At 39.9% G+C, this 27121-nt stretch overlaps 1 protein-coding gene across 2 annotated transcripts in view; it reads right to left on the bottom strand.

Annotated features, from left to right (window-relative positions):
- Positions 1-27121, bottom strand: part of gpr158a (G protein-coupled receptor 158a) — a 75997-nt gene extending 48876 nt beyond the window's left edge. For both annotated transcript variants that reach the window (XM_042399908.1, XM_042399909.1), the window contains exons 1-2: positions 25764-27121; positions 10917-11022 (exon numbers count right to left, since the gene is read on the bottom strand). In XM_042399908.1, the coding sequence (XP_042255842.1) occupies positions 10917-11022; positions 25764-26638 (981 nt within the window). In that variant the 5' untranslated portion in view covers positions 26639-27121. The remainder of the gene's footprint in view (positions 1-10916; positions 11023-25763) is intronic.

The raw sequence follows: 27121 nt of genomic DNA, 5'->3' as shown, positions 1-27121 counted from the left end.
TAGGGCTCTACTAATATATTTTTGCATGATTTACTTAATTTATCTTATACTGTTCCTTTATGTGGCCCCTCAGTTCAGCCTCTGTCTAATCGTTGTAGCTCCTGTCTCATTAAAGCTGCCCTCCTGATGAGCCCTCTCTGTTCTGGTTGGTTAACTCCAAAGTTTGGAGACACTGTCCAAACTTTAGACTGGTACTATATGTTAACCTCATTTTGAATTTTGACTATGTTTAACATAGACACCTAATATTATAACATATAAATGATAGAAAATCAGAATGTTATGTCCCCTTTATTTGTGATATTGGGCGATACAAAAATTGACTTTATGAAAGAAATTGTAAGCAAGTGGTCAAAATCAGTTTCCTTCGCAGGGTTTCTAGGATCCAGAGTACATTCGAAAATAATTTGTATGTACGTGTCGCCCGACGACAACAGACAGTGTTTATAGCTGTTCTGAACAGCCACGCTCAAAGGTGGAGTGAAAATCATCATGCGATAATCACATATGGGAATAACGGCGTATTCTTTCAGACTGTCTCTCCTGGAAGGCGTTCATAGTGTTACTCTCGGTTGTACACATGAAAAGTAACAGAAAAAGCTGTGTGAAGAACAACCCCTTCCTACTGTCTCTATCTCCGCACATCTGGCTATATCAGATTGTTGGTTTTCAGATGCATCCCCTCCCTATTCCATTGTCAGAAAGATTTGGGGCGAGGGAGTTTCAGACTCTCTTAGACCATCTGACAAGCTTTTCTTTTGAAACATACCGGCCCCTTTACGGACGGGGAGAGTAGCTCCGACATCTGGAAGAAGCTCAAACTAGAACTGCTGCTCTTTCATGTTGAAAAGACCCAGGTGAGATGTTTTGACCATCTGGTTCTTCTGGATGCCTCCTTGTGGAAGTATTCCTGAGCTCACAGGACTTGGTTTTACAATCCCGTACTGTAATCGGCAGCTGTAAGGGTAAACGCTTCACTGGGGTCATCGGGTGGGCACCCTCTTTACTTGGCGACTCTCACGTCAGCAACAGAACTTCAGGAGGATCCGTTGAGTCCAGGTTTCTTCTGTCAATGACTCAGTTCTGTTTATGTGGACTGTAAATCATAACCAGCAGCAACAGAATTTCAGGAGGATCAGTCAAGTCCAGGTTTCTTCTGTCAATGAATCAGTCCTGCTTAAATGGACTGTAAATCATAACCAGCAGCAGCCCAGAACACACCAGAGGAATTACAAATCCCAAATGGTCTGGGAGCTGGAGTTTGTGCCTCCCACCATGAGTAATGGAAAATGGATGAACGGTCCCAAAAAATGATTGATTGTTGAATTTCATCTCTGTCGGGCAGACAGCAATTTGCTATTAGATAGTTTACTTATGGAAACACCAATTTGCAGGATAAGGTTAATGCTAACAGTAAAGTAAAGCCTAAACTAGAGGACATTTCTGTGCATGTAAATGTAGCTGCTGTCTCTCCATCCCTTTCTTTCTATCGCTCACTCTTTTTTTTTGTCTATTTTGGTCCTTTGTAAGCATGAGGCTGTACTGATTTCCCATCCAATCTCATGGGTCCCTAGACAAATGTTACCTCTATATTCCACTCTTTTCCTGTCCTCCCTGGACCGAATGTTTGCTTTCTGCCTCGGTTTACGGTGTGCCGCCAAGGCTGGGCAGAGCGGATGTAAGACTGCACCCGGGGGCGAGTGTATTCAAGTCTTCAAAGTGTTTCCATGTAAATTCTGAGTTCCAGCATTATCCACAGAGCCAATTAGCGGGAACAGTGGTTTAAGGAAGGGCTGCACTGCCAAGGGCCAGAGGCCAGAGTTAAAACCAGAAGTGTCTTGTGATATCTCGTCCTACTGCGTTATGGCCAACAGCCCTCAACCTTGATGTTTTCATCGGCAACACCCCCGAGGACATAGGACTGCAGGATACATAGCATCTTAGTGCTGTCCAATGTGAGATATACATTTTCTATATCAGTGGTTTAAACATATTTCTTTTAAGTTTTTCCTGATTTTACTTGAATTTGTATTTTCTTTTAACTGTTTTTTTTCTTTTAAATTTTATCTCATTTTATCTTACACTGAATTGGTTTTATCTGTTTGTTTGTTTTTAAATCTAAGGATTTTATGATGTTTAATTTTGCTGCCCTTGTGAGTTTTTGAAAAGTGCTCTATAAATATTATTTTTAATTTACTGGATAAACAAAAATGTCCTATAAGATGAATAACATTTATCCTTGGATGACATCATGGATCAAATTGAATTATAATATATTTTCGGCATGTTGAATGATGAAATGTTACATTTTCCCACAGAAAATATTGCATGTATATTCAAGTATTTTGACCTAGAGCTTGTTTGTGTGAAACGCTGTTGGCTGTTAAATTTTACATCCTGGTCTCTCTACTACCTTACTACCATGCTGCGTAATTCACCCAGCACAAAAGGATTTGCTAAAATTAAAGGGTGAATTTAAATCTGCTGCTGCACAGCGGTATTCTATTTCCTTCCTATCAAGCACCCTTATCAACTCTGAAGCATAATCACAGCTTTGGTGAGATCACTGTAGATAATTAGCAATTACCCTATTTATAGGCTCGTGAACATACTCTAATAGGCAACATAGCAATGAACGTAGTTAATTAGGATGCTTCAAGGCCTTTCTCTCCACCCAAATTGCTGAAACAAGATCAGCAGGTTGAAAAGGGGCCGTGGCCTGGTGTGAAACTGCTCTTGACATGGGTCCCTTGTGGGAATCCCTGCCCCACTATAATGCCGTGTTTAACAGCAGGGGGAATTCCCAAGATGCTAAAAAGACTGCTATTTTTATCTTACAATACGCGTCTGGGCCTGCAGATGACGGGGTAAGCATTTTTGTTGAATGAGTGTAGAGGGAACACTTGGACGGGGAAAGCTGTCAGAGAGACAAGCATATAAACGTTACTCACCGTTGCTCAACTAATGTGTATCACAGTCACAAAGGGGACTCGGGGAGTTTACAGAGCATGCAGCATGTCAAGTGAAAAATCAAGTCGCAGCAAAGAATGTCATATTTGGATGTGAAATACAGTGATGAAATATCTTAGGCATTTGTGCCTGACTATAAGAGACCATGACCAAATGGTGCATTAAATAAACTGATTCCTGATTGTTCGGTGTTTATCTGGAAGAAAGATGAGTTTTGCAATCGTGTTTTTTTTTACAAAATGGCAGAAAATTTAATTCAGTAAAACCCTTAAAAAACACTTTTAAAATCCTACCTTTGAGAGCTGCTTAAGAGAGTTATTAAACTAAGTGAATTAAATATGAAAATAACATTTAATTTCATGTTTCATTGCTTTTTATGTTGTGTTCAGAGTGCATTTCAACAGTTTCACCCAAGCGTTTTATTCACAATATATGCACCAGTTGGGGGAAAAAAAATGGCAATGTCTCATAGAAAATGATTGCTAGCACAAAAGACAACTCATTATGGGACAGAATGAGGCCTAAAACCTTTGCATGCAAATGAAGCAACATTTTTGATGAACAACTCAATCTTATTTGTGACACACTGATTAATGAATTTCAGTTGGCAATCAAGTGTTTTAAAGTGAACCTCATCAATTCAACCTGTCATATGTCTTTCTCAGGCTGAATGAATGGAGTAACCAAAATAAGGGAACCATATACTTGAGCACTCAATTCATTCAAAACAAGCACTGGTATTTAGCTAATGTTTACATTACCCTCTTGTGCCAGGATCCTCGAAATGTATGTTTGTCTGCAGCCGCTCCCCCGCTTTGTAGATAAAGGATTTGTTATCATAGCTGCTAATACATACATGACCTTTGTGTGATCTTTGTAAGTTATAGGCAGCTGCTAGTAAAGATTGCAGGACAAGAGACAATGAAAATGTAAATCACAGACACAGTGTGTGACACGGATAGCTAGGGTCACCGCTGGGGGTCAACGCCAATCAGCTGTTTTTCTTTCTTTCATTATTTGATCCAACTATTGTCTCAATCAATGTAAAAGACCTCTGTCAATGGATGGAGGAACTGATTTTTTTCTCCCTGTTATGACTGTGTGTACTGTCTCTTTTTGCATTGTTGGGACAAATACATACAGTAGTCACTGTACGGGCAAAAATGTAAATCTGTTCAGTCACATTTTGGGGACAGAAACTCAATAAGTCTGGGCAAAGAAGATGTCTCGATCTTGACTGAGGAGGAACCCCCAGAGTCAGATCTTGAAAACCCCATGGGCTAAGGTAAGCCTCCAGGCACTGAGTTTAAGTCAATAAAATGTCCTCACAAGTGGCAAAACAAGTGTCTGTATTGTGTACTCGCCTGTTTGCAAGTACAGCAGAGAGAGAGAGGCAGGAAACCAGAGAGAGACAGAAGGTTAGAGCAGAGAGACCAGGAGGCAAGCAGCAGTTGTTTAACACTGATGGTGTTATTAATTCAGCAGCACAAGGTACACGGCGGAGAAATTAGCGTGTGATTGAGATGATAGCAGGCTGGGCCAGGACAACCTTGTGAACCAAGGTCAAGATGTAAAAGGGATTCAACACACAGAGCTGGAATATCCACCTCAGTTTGCAACAGAAAGAGCAACACAGAAGGGCAAAAATAAACCACACATGCTGTTGAGTGTACGAAACATCAACACCATCAAATGTCCCCTGCCACTGCGGTGGTTTGACACCATGTGGATGTTTGGGCGGTTGTATTTTTGGTATTTTGGTGTGGAGAGTCAGGCTTTTGCAGCCTTTGGGTTGTTAGATTTAGTGCTAGAATGACTAGAATTTCGATTGTAGTTAAACTGGTGTGAATATGTGGACTGGAATAGCAAGAAAAGGAGGTAAAGACAGAAAATGAAGAAGAAAACTTAACAAAGGACATCATAGTTTTACTATCAGGTTCTACACTGTAGTCATTCACTACATGAATCGGATTCTAGCTCATCTAAAGTGGCTAACAAGATGATTAACTAACTAATGAGACCAACACTCAACCCGTAAACTAGTAGTGCTTTAAAGGACCAGTGTGTAAGATTTAGTGGCATCTAGCAGTGAGGTTGCAGACTGCAACCAGATGAATACCTCTCCCCTCATCCTCCCCATCAAAGCATGTAGCAGAACCTACAATGGCCACGAAACTTGCGAAAATCACAAAAGGCCCTCTCTAGAGCCAGTGTTTGGTTTGTCCATTCTGGGCTACTGTAGAAACATGGCAACATGCAACAGGGTGGCCTCCGTGAAAGGGGACCCGCTCCCTCTGTAGATATAAAGGGCTCTTTCTAAGGTAACAAAAACAATTATTCTTATTTTCAGGTGATTATATACATACTTATATTCCATTATATTATATTCCATGTTTGTTCCACTAAATGCCACTAAATCTTACACACTGGTCCTTTAAGCGCGATGCTAACATGCATGACAATCACGATGCTGATGTTACGCAGGTATAGTTATTACCATCTTAGTTTAGCAAGTTAACATGCTATCACTTGCTAATTAGCACTAAACAGAAAGTACAACTGAGGCTGATGGGAATGACATTTGTTTTGGTATTTGGTCCCAAACCAATGTATTGGACAAACTGAAATGTTGACCTCATGATGGTTCTAAATAAAAATCAGGTTATGACCAAAGTTATTACAATACATCCTCGGGGAAAAATGATTTTCTGTACCAAATTTCATGGTAATCCATCTTATAGTTGTCGAGATATTTCACTCAAAAAGACAAATAACCTCATGGTAGTGCAAGAGGAAACATCAAGAATCACCAATGTCATTAGGATTCATCATTTGTAGTTTTTCTTTCTTTTTTTCTTTTGGAAATTAATCTCTGGTAGATTCTCTGATATGTCTTCAAATTCGTTAAAATTTAGACCTGCTAGTGGTGCTACTATGTGAAAAAAAGGTTGTCAAAGCCATTAGGATTCTTCCTCTGGTGGATATCTGTACCAGATTTCATGGCAGTCCAACCAATAGTTTTGAGACATTTTACTAAAAACCAAAAATGTCAGCCTCATGGTGGCAATAGACAAAAAAAAATCAAGAGATCACCAAAATCTACAGGCTTAATCCTGTGGGGTAGCATGAATTTTGTTTTTATGGAAATCCACTTGATAGTTTTTGAGATATTTCAGTCTGGACCAAAGTGGTGGACCAACAGCTACCATTTTCAGAAAATAGGTACAAAACAGATGTTGTGATGTTAGACTTCAGAGCAGCAGTGGTGGTCTACAGACTTTATTGAGGATAGACACCGTTTATTGATATTTAAACAAAATCAATGTATTGATTTTTTAGATTTAAAATAGGACTAATTGACACAATAAATAATCTAAAATCAATAATATCTTAAGCGCATAATACGTTCTTGTATTTATGGTCAAAACTCAACATCGGTCTTCATATCATTCTTGGTCTATGAATGTGCATTTCTAACCAGCAGCCCCCACTCTCAACAGCGCACAGTCAGGAGTCCTTGACGTGCCGGCTGGAGTAATCATTCAGGTTATGTGTCACTGCCTTTCACAGGCTACAGTCCCTCAGGGCCCCACCACTTGTTCTGAGCAATAAGCTAATTGATTGAAACATTCATTATCATCCACAGCCACGTTCTCATATGAAAGGTGCCCCCAGGGCGGCAAAGTCCTAGACTTTTGAAGAACGGTGAAACACACTAATGGAAGTGCAATTAGTGAGAGAATAGAGGTAGAAAAAAAGACGAGGAAACGTCAACCTCAAACAGCATGTATACACCTTTTCAGCAGGATATTAAGTCGAGATTGTAGCTGATAATCTTTGGGCTCCATGCGTGGCTCTGTAATGATTCATCCTGTTTCACTGTGATTGGTAGAAGTCAGAGCTGCATCCTTAATCAAAGGAAATACAATGTTTGCTCTCGGCTTAACGCATGCAGCGACTGGTCTGCAGTCGGAGTTTATAATAAATGTGATTGCTATACATTGTGCTTGACAGCAGCGTTGGCGTTGGCCAAAGTAGTCTGGTTGATTTTCTCTGTGGCACGTTCCTTCCATTCAACGTTGATATACAGTATATGGCATAAATTACATAAAAAATTGATTTACAACAATAGGGAAATGGTGAATACTTCCATTCCTACACTGCAGCATGTTACCAAGTATTTTTTATCCATAATTAAGTCCAAGAAGTTTCTTTTTTAAAAAAAGCTATTGAAAAATCCTACCATTAGATTAAGAATATTTAAACTTGTTCTCAATAAAAATTAATTTGATCCACATTTTACTTGATTTTAATGCAGTGATTTGTCTTTTTTTCACGACACAGACACACTCCCAGGCTTGTAAGCATTACAAACACCCAAATACACACACATCCTGCTGGGTTTAGGTAGGACTTTTCTAAAGCTCAGGTCAAATGCGGCGCCACAGGAAAAACAAATGAAGGTAGGTTTTTTGTGAAAAATGATCAGTGAGGAATCAAGGAACACTGGTTAGATTTTAAAATAGCATTTCCTTCCTTCAAATCACCATAAGTTTTTGAAGCTGTTGGGTTATTGTATTTTTTCTTGTCAACAGTCCGAGAGCCTCGTTTTGTTTAGCCTTCGCTTGCCTGGTGAATCAGTCATCCATAGCATCTGCCTCCATCTGAGTTTGGACTGCCTACATGCTTGGCTGGGCAAACAGCAGCTTGAGAGGCAGGATGTGCGGGGAGGCCAGGGAGCCGGCTGGCTGGCTGGCTGGCTGGCTGGCTGGCTGGCTGACTGACTGACTGGCTGGCTGGCTGGAACGACAGCATTTTGTCAAATTCAATAGCTGGAATGGTGGCACTTAAAACGGGGCTACAGTAAGAAGCAGAAGAACAACAACAGTGAATGTGTGATGAAAGGAACTCATAGATGTTGGATAAATCCTGTCAGAGCGGTGCATGCAAAACAGAATGTGGAGTCTTCAGTAGTAGCACAGTGCTGCTGTAAATGCTGTTATAAAGAGCATCTGAGGGTGATATGGAAATGCGACTACGTCAATGAAACACTTGAGTAGATAAACTGCTCTAACACCAACTGAACCAACTGTTTTGTTTCCAATAAAACTAAGAAAATACCCCTTACATAGATCTATAGCAGCCTGAAATGATTGTCTTTTTTTATTTAAATGGCCCCAAAGAACCCATTAAACAACAAATTGCTGCACATGCAGAGGGAATACCTGCATGGTAAAAAAAAAAAAATACAGCAATAAAACAAAATGAATCCCTGTTTGCAAATACGGGGCATCCCTCCCAATTCTGTTTTTATCACATTACCACACACTCACACACACACACACACGGCTCTACAAGACTTGATTACACTGCAGTCGTGCTTTCTATTCATAGCTGGAGAGACATCTGCCTCCCACGTCACCTCTTATTTACCTGGTCATGCATTTCAGGACCATCTAGGCAGATTGTTAGCTGTAATAGATATAAATATGCCACGCTGTAATTCCTGTATGCACGAGACTAGTATTTTGTGAGGGGATCTTGTGTAATTTATGGATTGTGACACAACCTTTGCGATACAAATTCCCCTGAGATAATGAGGTTGTTGAAATCACTGCGGCTCGTTAAATTTACCTCCATATGTATATTTCTACCTCTACACCTCTCTCTATCTATGTTGTTTATATAGCAGATATGACGATAATGAGCACACTCCTGCATGATGAACCTGTCATGCAAGACAAGGCGCATCCTGCAACACGCTATGACCACAACAGCTTTCATCATTCAGCTGTAAGCAAGCATACTCCACACACACACCCCTGCACTGTAAACACACAGAGATCATTATTTTGCAAACCCAGCTAAAATCTATAACAGCAACAATGTATTTCTCTCCTTTTAGCCAGTTTACACACACGCGCACATGCACACGTATACACACACACACACACACACTATGTCAAATGTCTCTGGCATTGACTGTCCATAGAGAGGTGGAAGTACTCAGACAAAAAGAGTGATTAATTATTCAAAGAGGCTCAATGCAATCCATTACATGAATTATGAAGCAGTCTGATCTACAGCATCTCTTTAAAATCTATCACTCTTAACGATGAGAGTGAAACGGAAGGTAAGGAAGCATCGGGGCGCATCGACCAGGAGACTAGCTGCTAGCTAGACAGCGCGGCACTCGGCAATTGAAAGACTCAAATGAAAGCAGTCAGTAATGAATATGTGGTGATAATATATAAAGTTTTAGTCAATTGTGCTTCTAATATGCATATAACACAGCATAATTAATTGTGAGTTGTTTCTGTGGTGTAAGAGTAAGTCATAAGGCTTTGCTCTTCTTTCCTGTTGTAGTGATTCAAAGCTGCTATAATCAGGGGCGGACTTTACCATTAGACAAGGTAGGCAACTGCTTGGGGCCCCCAACTAATAGGGGCCCCTAACTACTATAGATTTATTATGATGTTTAGATATAAAACATATAAAATTATGTTGCTATTCTAACTCATTATACCTTGTAATTACTTACAAAAGGCCCCTAAAGCACTTTAAAAAAAAAAATTGTCAGTGTAGGACCCCCCCGCGCTCTACAGATAAATGGACTATTCCATCACTGAAACAGCTGATGGACCACTGCACACCTCTCCACTAATCGCTACGAACGCAGACTCCTCAAGGTAACATGTGATTCAACACAACATGAAACAGTGAAACAGAGTTATCACAGTGCGCATTTCAAAAGAAAAAAGCAAAGAGGAAAAGTAAAGCAATCATTGTAAAACTCCAAAACGTAATCTGCTGTTCAGTTGCTCCCCCTGAAACATACGCTACGTAAATTTAGCTACATTGTGCTAATAATACTCACTTCACTTTTACTTAAGTACATTTTTGAATGCAGGAATACTGTTAACATACTATGTTTAGTGTGGTATTAATTTGTTTAAAGTTTTGAGTGCTTCATCTACCAATATTCTCAATTACAGAAAGGTTGAAAATGAGGCATCTGCAGAAAGTCAAACTTAATAATTTCATTTTGATATTTGCCTCATTTCAAAATGGAGGATGTGAGTACATGTATATGACATTCTCTTAAAAAAAGCATAGTGCTGAGAGTTTTATCATATTGTCCAAGACCTCTGCCCACATGTTCCAAGGCCTTGCACTTATTTTTCATCAGTATAAAAACGGCCGGGGCTATTTTCTCCTCTGTCGATGCTGAACAACTCTCCAATCCCATTCTCATCACTCAAAATTTAAGTTTAATGTATTTCTTGACCCTGTAAACAGACCCTGAAGATTTGGAGTCAAGTCTCTATGTCTTTGTTAGTGGACAAATGGCTAAAAAATTTTTAAAAAGATGGTTGTCTGGATCACCAGTACAATTAAGTGGACCTTGCTCATGTTGGGCCGATGAATCCATACAGTTTCACCCACAGCTGTGCATTCAGCTTTAAAAGATAAACACATCATACTTCATAGCATAACCTTGATAGAGGTAATAACCCAGACGAGGTGCAGGTGAGTTTAACAAAGCGTGTGTGACCGAAACATATTTCTTCGCTGTAACCTTGATATACTGAAGGATACATTTATAAGGATAAATATCAAGTGATTCTTTCTACTATCACAGCTGTTATTATATATATATATATATATATATATATATGTTGATATGTGGGGTGGGGTGAGATGTTAAGAGGGACATTAGCACACATTCATATATCTAAAAGATAGCCTGTAGTGTTTAGTGGTAGTTGGTTGTAAAAGTATCATTAAAGAAGAATCACATCACCATCCATTTATCACGAGACGTCCGGATTTAGTGCTTTTCCATTTAGTGCCTCGTGGAGATGTGACAGAATGTGTGTACATTACAGTTCAGTTTCACAGAGCAAATCCATCTTCTGTCTAATCCGCGTGTTCGGCACACTCACCTCCATAGTGGTCAGGTTGCAGCGATGGGTTCCAGCAAACCAGCCGTCAGTGGAGCACTGGTCGATATCAACATCCTGTAGATTAATGTCCACTCTCACCACGCCCCTGCAAGACAGGAGGACACCATTAACCTGACTGTTGAGGAATTGAAAACATGTTACATGTATACTGAGCATGTATGGGGGAAAAAAGATTTACAATATGCATTTTTACAGATTGTATTCCCTAAAAGTATACCAATAATTTGTCAGGTTCAAGAGAAAAAAAATAAATTGATGTAAATCTTGAGATAGTAAATCATAAAAAATGGCCAAAAATAGTGATATCACCTCAGAAACAAGCAACCAATAAAACATAAAATCCCCAAATTGACAATAATAGCTCTACTACAACTTCAAGCATTACTGATAATATACACAAGAACTACTTATTGAACTAGTGGTGCAATTAAACCCAGAAATGAGTCCAGTTACGATGGAAAAAAGCCCATCAGCGTACTGTATCTAGTTTCATTTTAGGGTCAATAAACCATGTTTAGCTGTGCGCAAATTTAGTAACTCCATGTTTCTATTTGTGTAGAGACACTGGCTTTTTTTTGCCATTTTCATGCCACAGTGGAAGATATGTATTAAAGTATTTATGTATACAAATGTAAAAGATTGATACTACACACACAAAATCATGTTCCTGCCAAAATACACCAGGCATGGACGTGGTGCAGCATGAGCGCGTCCATTATAATGAACTGAAGCTGCTACTGACTACGGAGGCCACACAGGCGCACCCAGGCAAAATTCAGGAATTGCTAAGTAACGTGAAAACTGTAAAACAAATGTGCTTTTTTAGAAAAACTGACAATTCATCCACACCTTAATATCCTCACTTCCTGCTCAGCTGAAAGTCAGTCTGACACAGAGACAAGAAACTGCTGATAGATCGCAAAAAACAACAAAACTAGCTCGGAAAGGCTGCAGTCTTTGCTCCATTTCAGCCAGCTGAGCCAGCGAGGAAGTTATAACGGGGCTGCAGAGGATTTACACTTACTTAGCTGCCTAAAGCTCTATGAAGAGAAGGTCAGCCTCTGATTTTGAAGGTCAGCTTCTCTGATTCTGCTTCTTTTCAAAGGTGTGGCATATGTCTTTTCTTGCTGACAGCTGCAGCACACAACTAACAGGAAAACAAGCAATCCCTTCTTTATTCTGTTTGTTTAATGCAAGAAAGTATACATTTCAGACATATGCAACATTCAACAAGAAGCCCTGAACAGTCTCTTGGCAACCTCAGCCCACGTACTGGCTTTCCCTCCTGGCAAACACATAAATGGAGCACAGCCCGAGGCCTCGTGTTGTTAGAAAATCTATACTGACTTTAAACTTTGTGGAATACAAGGTGCCTGACACTCGAGAGTTACAAAGCTCAGCAGGATGTATGTCATGACACCATAATGTTCATCGATGAAAAAAGTAAGTTTGTCTGCTCCAGCTTTCAGTATGTACAGATTTCTTAATACAGAACACACTCACATACAGATGTGCATCATTTGCATTAAGACAACTGGCACAAGAGGAAGAGAAAACCTGTAAATAGAAGTAAAACTGCAGGACAGGGTTGCACCAGCTGTTCGTAAAGCCATCACTATATTCGTGACAAGTCCTATTTTGTTAGAAACTACTAGTGATTTATTAAATCAGGTTTCACTATTAAAATCAATGTCTTCACTAGTAAACACTTCAGTAGTGTGTAAATCAGTTGGTAGGAAACATCTGTAGAGGCAACCAACAATGTTAAACAGGAAGTCTGTAGCATCTGAAGCTGTAACATAATTTCCAAAATTAACAGTTTTTGGGGCCAAAAGATGAAATAAACTTAAATACCAATCTTTTGTGAATGTAGCTCTGACTTTGTTTTATTTATGTTTTTACCTGGAAAAATATGTGCATTTTAGAATTAGTCGTATTCACACAGTTTACAGTGAGAGGGAAATATCCTATTATGCTAAGCTAACTTTTGTTATTTGCTAATTTAGTTAAATTATATTGGAATAATGTTTTGTAATTTGAGGTTAAGTGTCTTTTTTTCTGTGAAATGTAAAGTGTCAAGTCAGATATGTCAACCATATTCCACTTTTACTCTTCAACCACATTTTAGCAAGCTAACGTTAGTTTTGTCAGTTGGTTCATTCAGAAAGCTAACGCAACAGTTCCACCTGGCAGTTAGCGGGTGTAAATATTTAGTGATAACTAATCTCTACATAAGAACTAGTTTGTGTGGTGCAACCGGTTTTAATTTAGTGATACGTAAATCTCTAGCTACTTATTAAACTCTTATGTTATGACAAGGATAAGTTTGAACTTATGAATGGCTAAATCCAGTAAAGTTTGACCAGTATGAAAAGAATAGAAAACTTCTGGCAAAGCTAGCATGAACATGAAGAATCCGTGCAGTAATCTGTTATACTGGTTTTGTCATGACCTTTAACTCTCACTTTGACATTCACTTGGATTCACCACTAACTTCAAATTGGTCTTCAAATTTCCAGACTTTGTTACATTTATTTATTTGGCTTTGTTTAGATTTCTATCAAGAACAATAGGAAAGATATATTTCAATTCTGTTTCTTGATTGATTTCCCCTTTAGACTGTGCAAGTTTCTACAAGTGATCATTGGCTAATAAGGCTTCAGTTCAAGTGCTATAATTTGTATTATTAATGCATTTTGCCCCCAGTGCTACTTTGTTAAAGAGCCCTTAGTGATCTCAGCAAGTTATACTATTATCTGGCAAATGTTCTTAAATTGAACAACCCTATTCACACCTCTTTCTATACAGTTTTGATTGATTTACAGGTTTTCACACTGGATAAACTACTATGGGAATGATACAGTCCTTTGGTTTTCCATCATATCACTGACTAGCAGGACACAAAACCATAAAATAAAACAGAGTTCAATGTGACGTCTGAGAATGACGCTGAATATCTGTGTAGTGAGTAATATCTGTAACATAATAATATCTGACAACTGGGATACAGTATGCTGATATTAGCTGGGACAGTGAGGCATGTAAACACCTCGTCCCGTCTACTGCTGGGTTTTGTGAACAAGGAAAGTGTTGTTTCCATAGTAACACCTTAGTCAAGCCATCTCTTGTGGTAACTTAGCTAAACAACACATAAAACAGACAGCGGCAGAGGATGTTGTCAATGTTGCTTTTGGGAAGAGGAGGAAGAAGAAGAGACACCGCTCATGCTTTCTATAATTAAAAGGAGAGACGACATGAAGCACGGAAAAAACTGTGACTGTGACAAACTGTGAGACTGCGAGAAGCGGTGGGTACCAAAGGATAGTTTAAACTCACTACTGATCTATAATAGGCCTTTTTAACGGCAGACATTTTTTACGTGTCATAGCAGGAAGAGCACAGGTGTGATTAATAACGTTAATCACTGAGCCCTGAGCAAGCACGCTATCATGGACACTCGCTAATTGGCATGGCTGAAATAGAATGGAGCCATGATCAGTGTTATTGGTTACACCTGTGCATTTCCTGCAATGACGTGTCAACATTTCTGCCGTGAAAAAGGTCTGATCTTGCACAGTCTTATGGTTTTTTTTTTAAATAACTATGATAAATGTTTGTTTATGACTGGCTGTGTCACTTTTCCTTGTTAGGAAGTGTATAATATGGATCTTATATGGTTTAATGCCACATTCACCTCACAAGACTCATGACAAGTTGTATGATTACAAAGTTGATCGAATGAGGGTTTAATATAGTGTGCATTGACAATAAATAATATCAAGTAAATATAGGTTTAATCTTTTTGAACGATGGACTTTGGCTGATGTGACGTGTCCCTATTTTCTTGATTTTCAGGCACTGTCATATTATGAAGCCCAAAAAGTTGGATACATCTGAGCTTTCAGAAAAATCTGAGGTTCTTAGTCATAATTATTATTATTTATAAGTCGGAATCTTGTAATTACAGTCATTCCGAGATGACATGAACCATAATAATATCATAATTTACACTATAGGAAATTTAGGATACAGTATTTTTAGAGCTGGATCCATACTAGGGACTAAAAATCAGGATCTCTTAGCCTTCGCTGTTTTGATTTTAGCTTTTTTTTTTTATCTGTCTCTTGCAAGTCCCCCACTTCAATACTAAATCTCCCTTTAAAAATGTATAACAGCAACTCTCAAACATGGTTCCAGTCTACAGTTTGTCTATCAAACCCCAGGTAACCAACAGTACTTTTGCCAACCATGAGTTAGAAACTTTAAAACATGGGTGACAATACAAACACAACTCCTTTTTCTTTTGTCTGCGGTAAATGGTAAATTTTATTCAAGTTCTGATGCCCTTTGACACACCTGTCAAACATTCAGGTGTGCTAAGATATCTTTCTCTAACTCTACTTTTCCATTATTTTCATATCAGTAGATTTCGGAGCTTATTATGTATAAATTAACCCATTATGGAGGCCTCTAACTTCAGTTAAACACAAATTTAGTTTGGTAAATGCACCATGTACATTACACAAGTCAGGTAAAGCAGGATCTACCTTAAGGATTTCATCTAATATTGTGCTTTAGTGATGCATATTCCCAAACAAAATCACAATCAACTGACACATGATCTGGGACAAGTAAAGGCTCGCTTTGCCCAGTTGGTAATCATGCCTTGACTATTATTGCTTTCTCAGCAGGGTAAACAAAAGCTCCTTGGTGACAACAAGCAGACGAAAATGAAGAAAATCTTAATTACGTGGATATAAATATGTGAGTAAATTGGTTCCAAGGCTATTGGTAGGAATATTAATGTGAATGTAAATAAACCCACTACAGCAATGAGATCTTACTGCTAAACATGTAAAAATCATCTTTTTTCAAGAATATGCTAAAATCTATTCATATTTAAAACATGACATAAAATATAATTGACATCGCTGAGAGGCCAATATTCTCTATGTCTGTCTTGCTCTCTTTCTCAGGCATATGCACTCACCCACACACATCTACAAATACTGCTGGTGTGGCATGTTCTCCAGGTGTATAGGAGGTGGTTTACTATACTCGGCTCCCAGTGGACGCCGGGCGAGCGCAACGTTCTCTTTGCCTGCACTTCTGTTATTAATAACTGCTGCTCCGGTCTTGCCTCGGGGCAAACTGACCCCGCTGTATTCCACTGCACTGCTGGTTGTTTTGCTGAGAAATTACCTCTGTTTCAATTCACCGTTATGTAATAAGGGGAGGAAACACACAAATACAACAGTCCACCGATGCACACAGAATATGACCGTTTCTTTATGATGCAGGATTCATCAAAATGTCCGCTTCAATGGCAGCTCAAATTGAGAGCCTGTACAAAGAAAGAATGTTTTCTCCTGCTTGTTTTCTCCTTTTTTCCCCCAACAATCACCTATTATTTTCATCAGCTTCCAGCTCCCTGAGCAATCTTTAGTATCCCAGCTGAAGTGGACATATGGCGTACAGAATAGCTTGAGAAAAAAAAAGTATGCAGGGTTTGAAACAGAGTTGTCGACTGAATATATACGTGCAGCACAAAGACCGGGTCGTAATTCAAAAGCAGAGGAGCATGAGCAGAGGCATCATGGTGGCCATCAAGGCCCTCGGGCATAAAGACAGGATTATCACAGGGAGCAGGAGATGGTGGTGCCCCAGGAAACAGAGCACTCTCTCCTTTCATCCTCCATTCTTTGTGGGTCTAAAGGCCAGGCCAGCAAAGAGCGGAGCATCCCACCAGCAGGGGCTCTGGTTTTCCTGACAGACCAGTCAGACTGTTCTAATGTTAGCCCCAGCATTATGAAGTTGACTGTAGATATATCTTGGTAATTCTTTATAGGCCTACAAAAGGATATTCATGAAAACATGCTCGCAATGAAGGCCTTCACGTGCCCTCTTTGTTACAAGTCAGTCTTTGATGTATTCGTGAATGAATACCGAATGTCAGGCCGATGCGCTTTGTGCTGTATGTCTCTATTCAGGCCCAGAAAATGGTCTCTGAGATTGATTAGCCCATTTAGCCTCTCTGTGTGGCAAAGAGAGGCGTGGTAAAGTCTGAATTTCCACTAATCGTGGCATTGAAGAGATATCTAAAAGTTCTGTGAAGAGACTCATATGTTTTTTTGTCATAGTTAAATAAATTAAATCAATTGGTCTGGAAAAATGTTGTGGTAAAATAGTGAGGCACAGTGAATAGATTAAACCTAGTAAAAATCTAAACTCTAATCTAATCTAATAACTCTAATCTATTAACAGCAATTATAAGATATCTCATACAAGGTTAAATAATTACATGAGGCTGTCATTTATGAAACAAGAATACCTTAAAATACCATTAATTACTCCCTCATTTACCCCGACAAAAATAAAACAAAACAAATTGAAAATTAAGGTATTTTAAGGTATAAATTAAGAGGTTGGTTTTCATGGTTTTTGCAACATTTTAAGGGATTTTTACCCCTGCAAATAATCCTTTAAAAAATCCTTAATTTATTTCAGTCCATTAATTCAACCCTTAACTATCCCCTCAAAATCCATTAATAAATATCTTAATTCCATCATTATTAATGGGCAAATTAATGGAATTTTGAGGTAAAAAATTAAGGGATTCAGTTTATATGGTTTTTGAATACAAAAAATCAATGTACGGGGGAGAGACTGGTCCAAGACATGTTAGCTAGTTTGGCGCAGGGACAAGAGGTGAGAAAGAGGCAGCTAGCCTCTACTAAAATGGAGGAATAACGTTACACCTTCCTGTAAGTCTAAAGTTGTTTTTACATGTTGTTTCTTTTTTGCCTTTAGCTAGCCACTGAAATCTGGGTTTGTTCGCCACATAGCTTCACTGTGAGGACAGAAGTTTGCGACGGAGTCACAGAGGTGAAGCTAAGTTAGCTGTTTATGGTTAGTAAATACTTTCAAACTGTGGGCTAGCTAACCACAAAGTCTCGTTTTTTATGACTACATTATGTTAATTACAGAAGATGTGACACTTCTTACTTTTGCTTTTACTGTAGGTAATTATCAAATAAATGTAATTATTCTTTCAATCAGTAATAAGTAATTCAATTTTTTGAGTAAGCTGCCCAACACTGGTTCAGTACTAACAGAACTGACCAACAGTTACAGAGAACCATCTGCAAAGTTGTCCTTGGAAACTGTTTGGAAAAGAGCAGGCACTTTCAAAACAATACTTGGCAGGTGATTGGATGAATCATCTGTCTATCACCGTCTTACCTTGTGAGGCAGCTAGATTTGCAAGATCATGCAAGAATCCTGATTGGCGTGAATCCAGCTGCCTCGCAAGGTAAGTGCATCAACCAGGTTCTTAAAAATAAGCCTTGGCATCTCCAGCTACAATGACTATGCAGATAAACCAGGAATAATGTAAAGGAGAAGTGAACATGGAAGACTGGCACAAGCTTCATCATTCTCCTTTGGCATATCCATGTAGCCAGAAGACCTGCATGCCTAGTTGAACCCATATGTACATTTCTCCTGCCTCAGCTTTGACAAGAACACATTACTTTCCTTTTTAGAAGGGCACAGTTTGTGCATTATGTCATGAAACAATCACAATGTGAAAACCGTGCAACCCCTTCCCACCCCCCACCCCCCCAAGGAAAATGTCTCTTATATGATGGAAATGCATTAAGCTGACAGGAGGAACAGAAGCTAATGTGAGTCTAGCCGCTGGGCAGGTTGCTGCTTGTCTACCAGCGTTTCAATGCGATCTGTAGGCACGTGCATAGATAGACCTCAAAGGGGTCTTGAGCACCTGCCCATTTGGCCTCCTATAGAGAAAGTGCCCTTTTTCTGGGGTGTATTCTTCAAATATATAAATAAATTCCTGTTATTCCTGCTACATCCAGCTTATCTTGTTTCTGAGTGTAGCTGGTGGAGAATTTATATTAGTATATGTTAGTCTTAATGGTTTACCGTGAGGTAAAATGACTTTCGTTGACAGAACTCAGTAGTGCACTAACGTTTGGGGGGACTATTATTGTCATTGTACATCCTATTCAAAGAGTGCATGGATACTGTCACGTAACACGTTTCTCGAAGTTGTACGCATCATTATCCTCCACAAGCCACAAGATAGAAGATGACGATATGATACACTTAAGAAATACAGTGAAATTAAGGACGTTTTCCTCCTGTCTGTAACTTGAGACCACAAACAGTTGGTTTTAAAAGCAGTCAATGAGGTGCGTTCAATGAAAGCTAAGTTTCTAGCGTCAAATTGATCTGCATTAACTATAGTCAGCAGTGATTGTGTTTGTGTTATTAAGGTCAGACATTAAAGTAACGCCTAATGTACGATTATATGTACAGTAAGCATAAATATGTCCTTTCTTTGTATTATGTTTGCTCAACAAGTGTATATGAGTATAAGGAGTGAATGCAGCTACATTTACATGAATATTGAATGTTAACTGTTTACAAAATGTCATTATGTATTTATGCAAATAGTTAATAAATTGCACAGTATGCATTCATCCGGCCAGTGCGGGAATTTCACCACTGACAACAGATTTAAAAACTCTGTATACTGTGAAATACAGAGAGATTTATCTAGCGGTGATCGGCTTAATCATCATTGCGTGAACCCGTTTGGCAACACTTGAATGTTACGGACATTCATTTATATGTAATAGTTCCACACAGCAGGTTTAAGTTCACACTTTTTTTCAGTATTTTTTCAGGAATTTTGGACGGAGGGAGGGAAGAGATGAAGGAATGTTAACTGTTAAAATCTTTACGTTAAATCAACAAAAATAAACCAGTGTCAAAAAAACCTTATCTAAGGCATATGTGTTGCTTTTTAGAATTGTGGCTTAAATACATGATGTCCTCAAACCTCAGTATTATGATATAATATGTAAATTATATTAAACTAATTTGTTGGCACTGGTACTGGTATCTGAGCCATACAATATCAGCATCTTCTCTTTGCCCGTTATTAGTGAAGCAATTATGTCTTCTATAGAGAGGTGATAAGAGACGAATATGGAGGCCAGAGAGGCAGTCAGAGAAAGTGCATCTTTGTCAGCAGTATTAAGCTTCCATAAGTGAGGATGTCAGTTAGAGGGCTACAGTAGGTAAGTGTTGGGCTGCTTAATGTGTGAGGAAAATTTACTGAAATACACTTTCTTTGCATGTACTGTATCATTGATTTACTATCATGTAGTAGTGTTTGAAACACCCTCAGACATACATTTTAATATCCCTTTAACAGTGACAAGTAGTCACTCCAGGCAAAATTTATTTAATTATTTGCAAAAATCGCCTTTTATGACTTTGGGCTACTACCCCTCTAACATCCTCCGCACGTCCCCGGTGACCTGGGTCGTTTTATTGAGTTCTGTCGCTGGTCATTAAAAAAGACATGGCGCCCATGGCGAAGCAGCTGTCACAGAAAGCGAACAAAGACTTCTCTCTTTTTTTTTTTTTTTTTTTTGGTCATAGTTCTGGACTCTTGACACTCTCGTCATTAAAAGTTGTCTTCTGGAGACCGAACGCCAACGTCGGACAATCGTTCAATAAATTTGAGCCGCTGACAAAAGCAACCTGACAGTTGTGAGGGCTGGAGTCAGTCGACTGATTGATAGTTTGATTGTAGCTGGTGACAGCTCACGTCAGAAAAAAATAGTTCTTGTCTAATTCTGATTGAAAACTAATGCTCTTAATCATTTCCACCTTTACCATCCGATTATATCCTCAATGTTGATAACTTCATCTTACAATTCATACAACAAGCGATATCCAACTTTATCTTAACACAGTGTTTGCGCCCACTTTCCATAGTAAAATCCCAAATTTTGACTAAACCTTAGTTTTTCCCTGGATTTGAAAAATGTCCAGTGCCGCTGATATTTTCAGGATGAAACAGGATGAAACTGTAATGATCCATGTGTGGAAATATGATAAGCAAGATACACTGAATGAACAAAAGGACAACGTGACATCTGTGTTATACTGAGTTACACGTCTACTTCCCTTACTGGTATATCCTCCTTCATACATTTATTATGAGACATCTACTATAATCAGTATACTTTATTGAAGGAATAAGTAAGTTTTGCACAGTTGCACATTAGCTGGTATTTTGCAGAACCTTTTGGTCAACTTTCTTTTTTTTTTTAAACCTAAATTTTCCTTAACTCCTCTCCCATAACTCTGCATACTCGTCAAACCCAACAAAGCAGTTTTCCACTCTGAGGTCTCCTCTATTATACCGCAGCTCTATTTCTCTCACACCAGATTACTAAAGGATAAACCTACAGTAACAATATTACAGATTCATAATCCTTTGAGGGGCAACTGAATTACACCAGCGTACTGTAATACTATCAAAATCACCCAGATTATTCCCTTCATTAGCAGTATTATTAGGAAAATATCTCTTTACAGCATGTCAGGAAGGCTGGGTGGTTGGATTTTCTTTCCATAACGCTGACATTTACTGGCTGAAGGCATCGTATTGACAGGCCACCTTACTGAGCGGTGGAGTCCCAGTGACGTCAGCAGGGAGAGAAGGAGCACCTTAGGGATCTTTCACCCCTGCATGCTTCAGGTTGTGGAAAACCTACAAGGTTAGACTCATCTCAGGTGCACTTATAATTTTAGTGTCCTTAAAAGATCTTGCTCTGAGATCAGCGTTCTTGCTGTTATGCTTAGCCACTAATTTTCCTGCTGGATGCAATTTTTTTTTTTTTTTTTTCTCTTCCTCTCTTTCATCTCAGCTTAGCATCAAATATTATCGCGTTTAGCCCTGGGAACTGTGGGGTTTCCATCCTGTTTGTTTCTGGATGGTGTCCATCTAAGCAGATGCTGCCGGCTCCTCCTGGAGCTCGAGGCCTCCCGCTCTGCAGTCGGCTGGGCGTCCCACAGCACTCAGGCTGCCCAGACTCGAGCTGCTTGTACAGCAAAATGGAAAGCAAAGCCAAGCGTAAATGGAGAGGATTCTGCCACCTAATTAGAACCTAGTTCCACCTTTAGAGAAACGTGCTGGAAAAAAAAAAAACATCTTAACCGTTTTATTGTACTTTTTAGAAAGTTTCAATTACTTTGCCTTATTATACTGCCACTGCTGCCTGAGCTTCAGCCTCACAGCAATTACAGTCTGTATTGTGAAAGGTGAGTTTGTGTGTGTTCACCCAGCACATCCACCTCCTGCATCCCATTCCTTTCCTTTCTCTCCTGCTTATTCTCAGTTTGTGTGTTTGTTCAAACTGTTTTTAGCATTTGTGTGTCTGGGCAGTCACTAGTATCTGAAGGTCGAGTGATCTGCCAATTAGAATGGTACAGTATCTTCTTGAAGAATGTCTCACCCTCCAACAATGGCATGCACACGCTCATACACGCCGGTACGCACACACACACACACACTGCACGCTTGAAAACAGCCAGTCCTCTCTGTGTGGTCTAAGCTGCCTCCCCTGTGCCTCGAGTGCAGCTGAAGAGACAGACGGCAAGAGACGAGATGAAGTGTGAGAGGTGCGATTTCTTACACCTTCACAGAAACAACAGGTCGATCTATCACAAACACATGTCCACACACTCCTGCTCTAACAAGTCACATTAGTTGTTTAGCACAAAAAACAAAAAGGAGAAGTGTGAAAAAGGGCTCAACTTATGTTCATTTCCATATGCCAGATGCATGATAAACTCAAAACGAGTCATTCTTCTTCTTGCAGCATCATCACACCGAACAGGAAGTGACTGAAGCATTAGAAGGCTGGCCCATCAAGATGGCCCATGCAGGGTTGTTGTTCTACATCTTTCATTATTAATTCATTGTTGTATTGATTGTGTATTCATCTAGAGGGGAAACGGAGGAGAGCTGATGTCTGAGGCGGCTACATTAGCCAGCGTTTCCCCTCCTGTCCTGGTTTTTTATCTGACAGGGTGCTGAGGCACTGAGAGGAAGCATGATGAGCCGCCTGCTACTTTGATATGAGCGTCTGAAAGATGGCTGTCAAGAAATAATCTAAGAAGCAAAAGATGTTTCATGTGGCCTGAAATTAGGGTTATATTGGCAAGTATTTTTATTATCTACTATCTGCAATTATTTTCATGATTAATTATATCCAAAAAATGTCAGAAAGTTGCATAAAATGCCCAAGGCGGTGTATTCAAATGACTCGTTTTATCCAACCATCAGTCCAAAAGCCAAAGACATTGAGTTTACAATCACATATGACAAACAAATGATTAAAACCCTGACATTTGAGTAGCTTGAATTAGTGAATATTTGGCACTTTAGCTTGATAAATGACATTAAACAATTAACTGATCATCAAAATAGTTGCAGATTCTTTTTTTTGTTGATAGACTAATCATTTCAGAAGGCATGTACACAATAACTATCAAGGTTTTAAAATTGTAGGGCACCGAAATTGCATGACGATCCACTTCGATGGATGGTTATTAAAAGGACCATGTGTTCTTTGTTAAAATTTGTAAAAATGATTTTTTAGTATTACTAATGTTTTTGAGGGTTGCAGGTGCTGCACTTTATGATGGCTTTCTGAATGTTTCTGCAATATTTCCTTGCCTTTGTATTTTAAATTATTTTGATTTTGATTGCTTTCTGTATTGATTTATCCTCCAGTTTTGGTGATATGTCGTATCTGTGGAGCTTCATATGTATTTGGATCTTGGAAACTACAGTTGTGAACTCCATTTCCCTTGTGTACTTGCATGAAAAGGTACAGGTGTTCTTTATATGACGTCCTTTATAAGCTTTGGTCGAACATACTTTTTCTAGTAACCAGAAGCTTGGCTTTATTATTAAATGAATAGTTTTGATATTTTGGGAAATACTCTTATTCACTTTGTTGCAAAGACTAAGAAAAGGAAATTGATACCACTGTCATGAATCAGTCAGGTAATATGAAATTACCACCAGCAGCTGCTTAGCTTAGCTTAGCATAACTCAAAACAAGAGGAAACAGTTAGGCTGGGACTGTCTAAAAGTAACAAAATCCGCCAACCAGCACCTCTAAAGCTCACTGATTAACACGTTGCGTCTTGTTTGTTAAACAAAAACAAGCCAGGCTATGCTAAGCTAAGCTAACTGGCTGCTGGTGGTGGCTTCATATTTACCTTCATATTTATATTTCTCACTTTCCCCCACTGCTGTTACGCTGTGCTGCTCTGTCTTGTCTGTCTGTGCGCTGTCAGTGTCCTCTTTTCGTGCCGTAATGTTATCAGTTATGAATTTGATTTTCACTGCGTGAGAAAATTGGACGTGTGGCATGAGAGTGTGTGAAAAGTGTCAATTGCGTGAGTCTCACAGTCAATGTGTGAGAGTTGGCAGCTCTGTTGGTCTTAAAGGTGCAGCGCCATCATTTCCTCATATTTCCTTGATAGCTCCACAAGCAATCCATAAAATCTATATACTACCCCTACTGTATTATTTACTGTATATGGTTACTAGGAGTGATGATAAAATGCGATAATGTCCTTATTTTGACTGATGCAACAATCAACTATTCTGCTCTCCTGCTCCTTGAAGCACAGTGGGATGTTCCTTTCAGTGCCACTGAACAGGCCACTCTCCGGGGACATTAAACAATACAAAACGCCAACGCGTGTCACACCTTCGATCTTATGGAGGAGGCCACAGTTGAAAAGGGGACAACATAACTGCTCCTTTAGCAATGATGGCAAAGCTTCTCTAAGACAATTCCTTTGGAAAAAAAAGCTCATTTTGGCTTCACAAATAAGCTGTCAACTTGAATTCTGGTGTAAAACAGCTTTGACTATTTATCAGTTGAGTGTGCAGGCTAATTTACAATCAGATTGCTTCAGTGGGAAACTAAATGTATGAAGCTGCTCTGAGAGGCTTTAGGTCTGGGATAACACCAGGTAGCTGATAGCCTATTACAGTATAATCACTGCAGGTTTTGACTCATTTGCAATCCGTGCCTGCCTGTGAGCGACTCGAGTGTATCAATTAATGATTCATTGAAGGCAGAACACACACAACTAACGATCCAGATTAAATATTCATTGAGAAGATGTTGGTCAGGATCCTATGGAGCCTTAACACTTGACTACTCAAGTGCATATCAGGACCGCAAACATGGCACATTACACCAGCAGGCTGCAGCAGGGGTGGCTTTAGGACATGGATTGTACAAAACATCCAAACATCAGACATATTTCAGCTTCTTTTTTTTTTGCATCTACTGATGCTGCCTGCTGCCTCACTTTTTTTTTTTTTCAAATTGCCTGTCTCTCATCTCAGGGAGGATCTGACTCATCGCAGATTTAGCAGCCTCCTCCTTGAAGAAGGGAAAATAAAGGGCAGTAGTAGTAAGGCATGAAGCCGAGCGAGTTTAAAAAATGAATTAGGCCTGTAGCCAGAGGTTTCCTCCATTGCTACATCCAGTCACATCCAGGGTTATTTTTAGCATCTCGCCGCCTTATGAGACTGGAGGAGAGAAGAAAACCCCCCTTGTATAACAAGAGGAGGCCATTGGGAAGCTATGGTTTGTTTTGGGAAGAAAGAGATTGCACATTATTGGGTCATATCCAGGTTTATGTATGAGGATTGGGAATGTAGTGGTGATTAAATGCACCTGAACTCACTTTTTCGGTTGAAAATCTTTCTCACATAGTTTTACAACATAAGGTCAAGTAAGTACAATAGAAGTAAGGTTCATCACAGGTCAAGCTTTATGAACAGCTTTCATTGCAAAAGGGTAAAAGTGATGATACGCTGAGCTTGTTGTAGAATGTGTTTTTTTATCATGTTTAGCCTTTTTAACACCTCATCACTGCTCAGATTTCAACCATCTGTGTGCCTACCTGAATTCTGGGGCCAAGTTGGGCTTCAGGCCATAGAAAGCAGCAGATAACGTCAAAAGCCAACGGGGAAGAAAATTCCCATTTTCACACTCCAGGTATGGTGCAGACCATTTGACATGCGTCTTGTCCGGGATAAAACTTTCTCCTCTTTTTATGGAATTGTCAACTGATCTGAAATCTTGGCTCAGCACCCTCTTATGGAAACTGGGCTTCTTCCTGTCTTTGACATCGTGGTACCACTCTGCGTCTTCAGTGCGGTTGTGCAGATGGTGGTGGGCCACGCTGGAGAGGTCTTGGAGGACTATCTCTCCACCGGCCCTGGTGGCTTGAAGAAGCACCGAGGGCCCCTCCACGGACGGATCCGCGCTGAAAGTGACAACCGCCCGGTGTATCTTGGCGTCTCCCTCCAGTATACTCCTGACGAGGGCATGGTACCACTCAATGTCTCGCCGGAGACTCTGCTCCCTGGACCTGTTGGCTTGCAAGATCATGTTGAGGAAGTTTGTGGCGTGCAGCACCGTATCCAGCACGCTGCTCATGGAGTAATGCGGGGTGGCGTGTGACCTTCCCCGCAGAGAGGTGAGCTCGTACCTCCGAGAGCAGTTGGCGTGCTTTAAGGTGGTCGAGTCCCCCGTGTGCAGAAACGCCGTGACCACCCTGGGGAGATACTCCTCTATTTTCTGCGGCAGCTTCGCCGTCTCCACGGGAGGATGAGGCGCACGGAGATGCGCCAGCTGCCGACGGTGCGTCTGAGCGCCGTAAATCGCCTCTTGTGCTCTGATATCTTTCCCATGCGCTGACCATTCCGCGTATTCGTGGTTTGATCCGATCACAAATCCCACTTGCAGCAGCAACGACAGCCGGAAAACAGCCATCTCCCCACCAGAAAAGCGTCCACAGATGTTTGGGGGATTGCTGCTCGGAATTACAGTGTCGTCGGGCGGTCGTGCTGTAAAAAAAAAAAATCTGCCAAATTGCTCCGCTAAACCATCGCTTCACCACTTGTAGGATATTCTCGCAAGCTCCACGCCTCTGTTCTTGAAATCAAAAAAGCAGAGAAGAGGGGAAAACGTAAGGAACCCCCTTCGCTGTCCTCGCCAAATCCCTTATTCTTCTTTACAGATGCTTCATACAGCTTGTTGATGTTGAGTATCCGCTTGCAGCTGTTTCCCCCCACCTCTCTCTCTCTCTCTCTCTCTCCCTCACTAGACTGTCTTGGCTTTGCGGTGGACGTTCTCCTCCTGCGTGTAGGCTACATAGACTGAATCAAAGCGAGGAGGAAGGGAGGGGTAAGGGGGTAGGTTATTATTATATTTATATATTTTTTTAGGAGGCACCGAGTCAGGGAGCTTCTCACT

This window comes from Thunnus maccoyii, chromosome 21 (assembly GCF_910596095.1).
Source record: "Thunnus maccoyii chromosome 21, fThuMac1.1, whole genome shotgun sequence".
Classification (NCBI taxonomy): domain Eukaryota; kingdom Metazoa; phylum Chordata; class Actinopteri; order Scombriformes; family Scombridae; genus Thunnus; species Thunnus maccoyii.
This window is presented reverse-complemented; position numbering and strand designations above follow the sequence as displayed.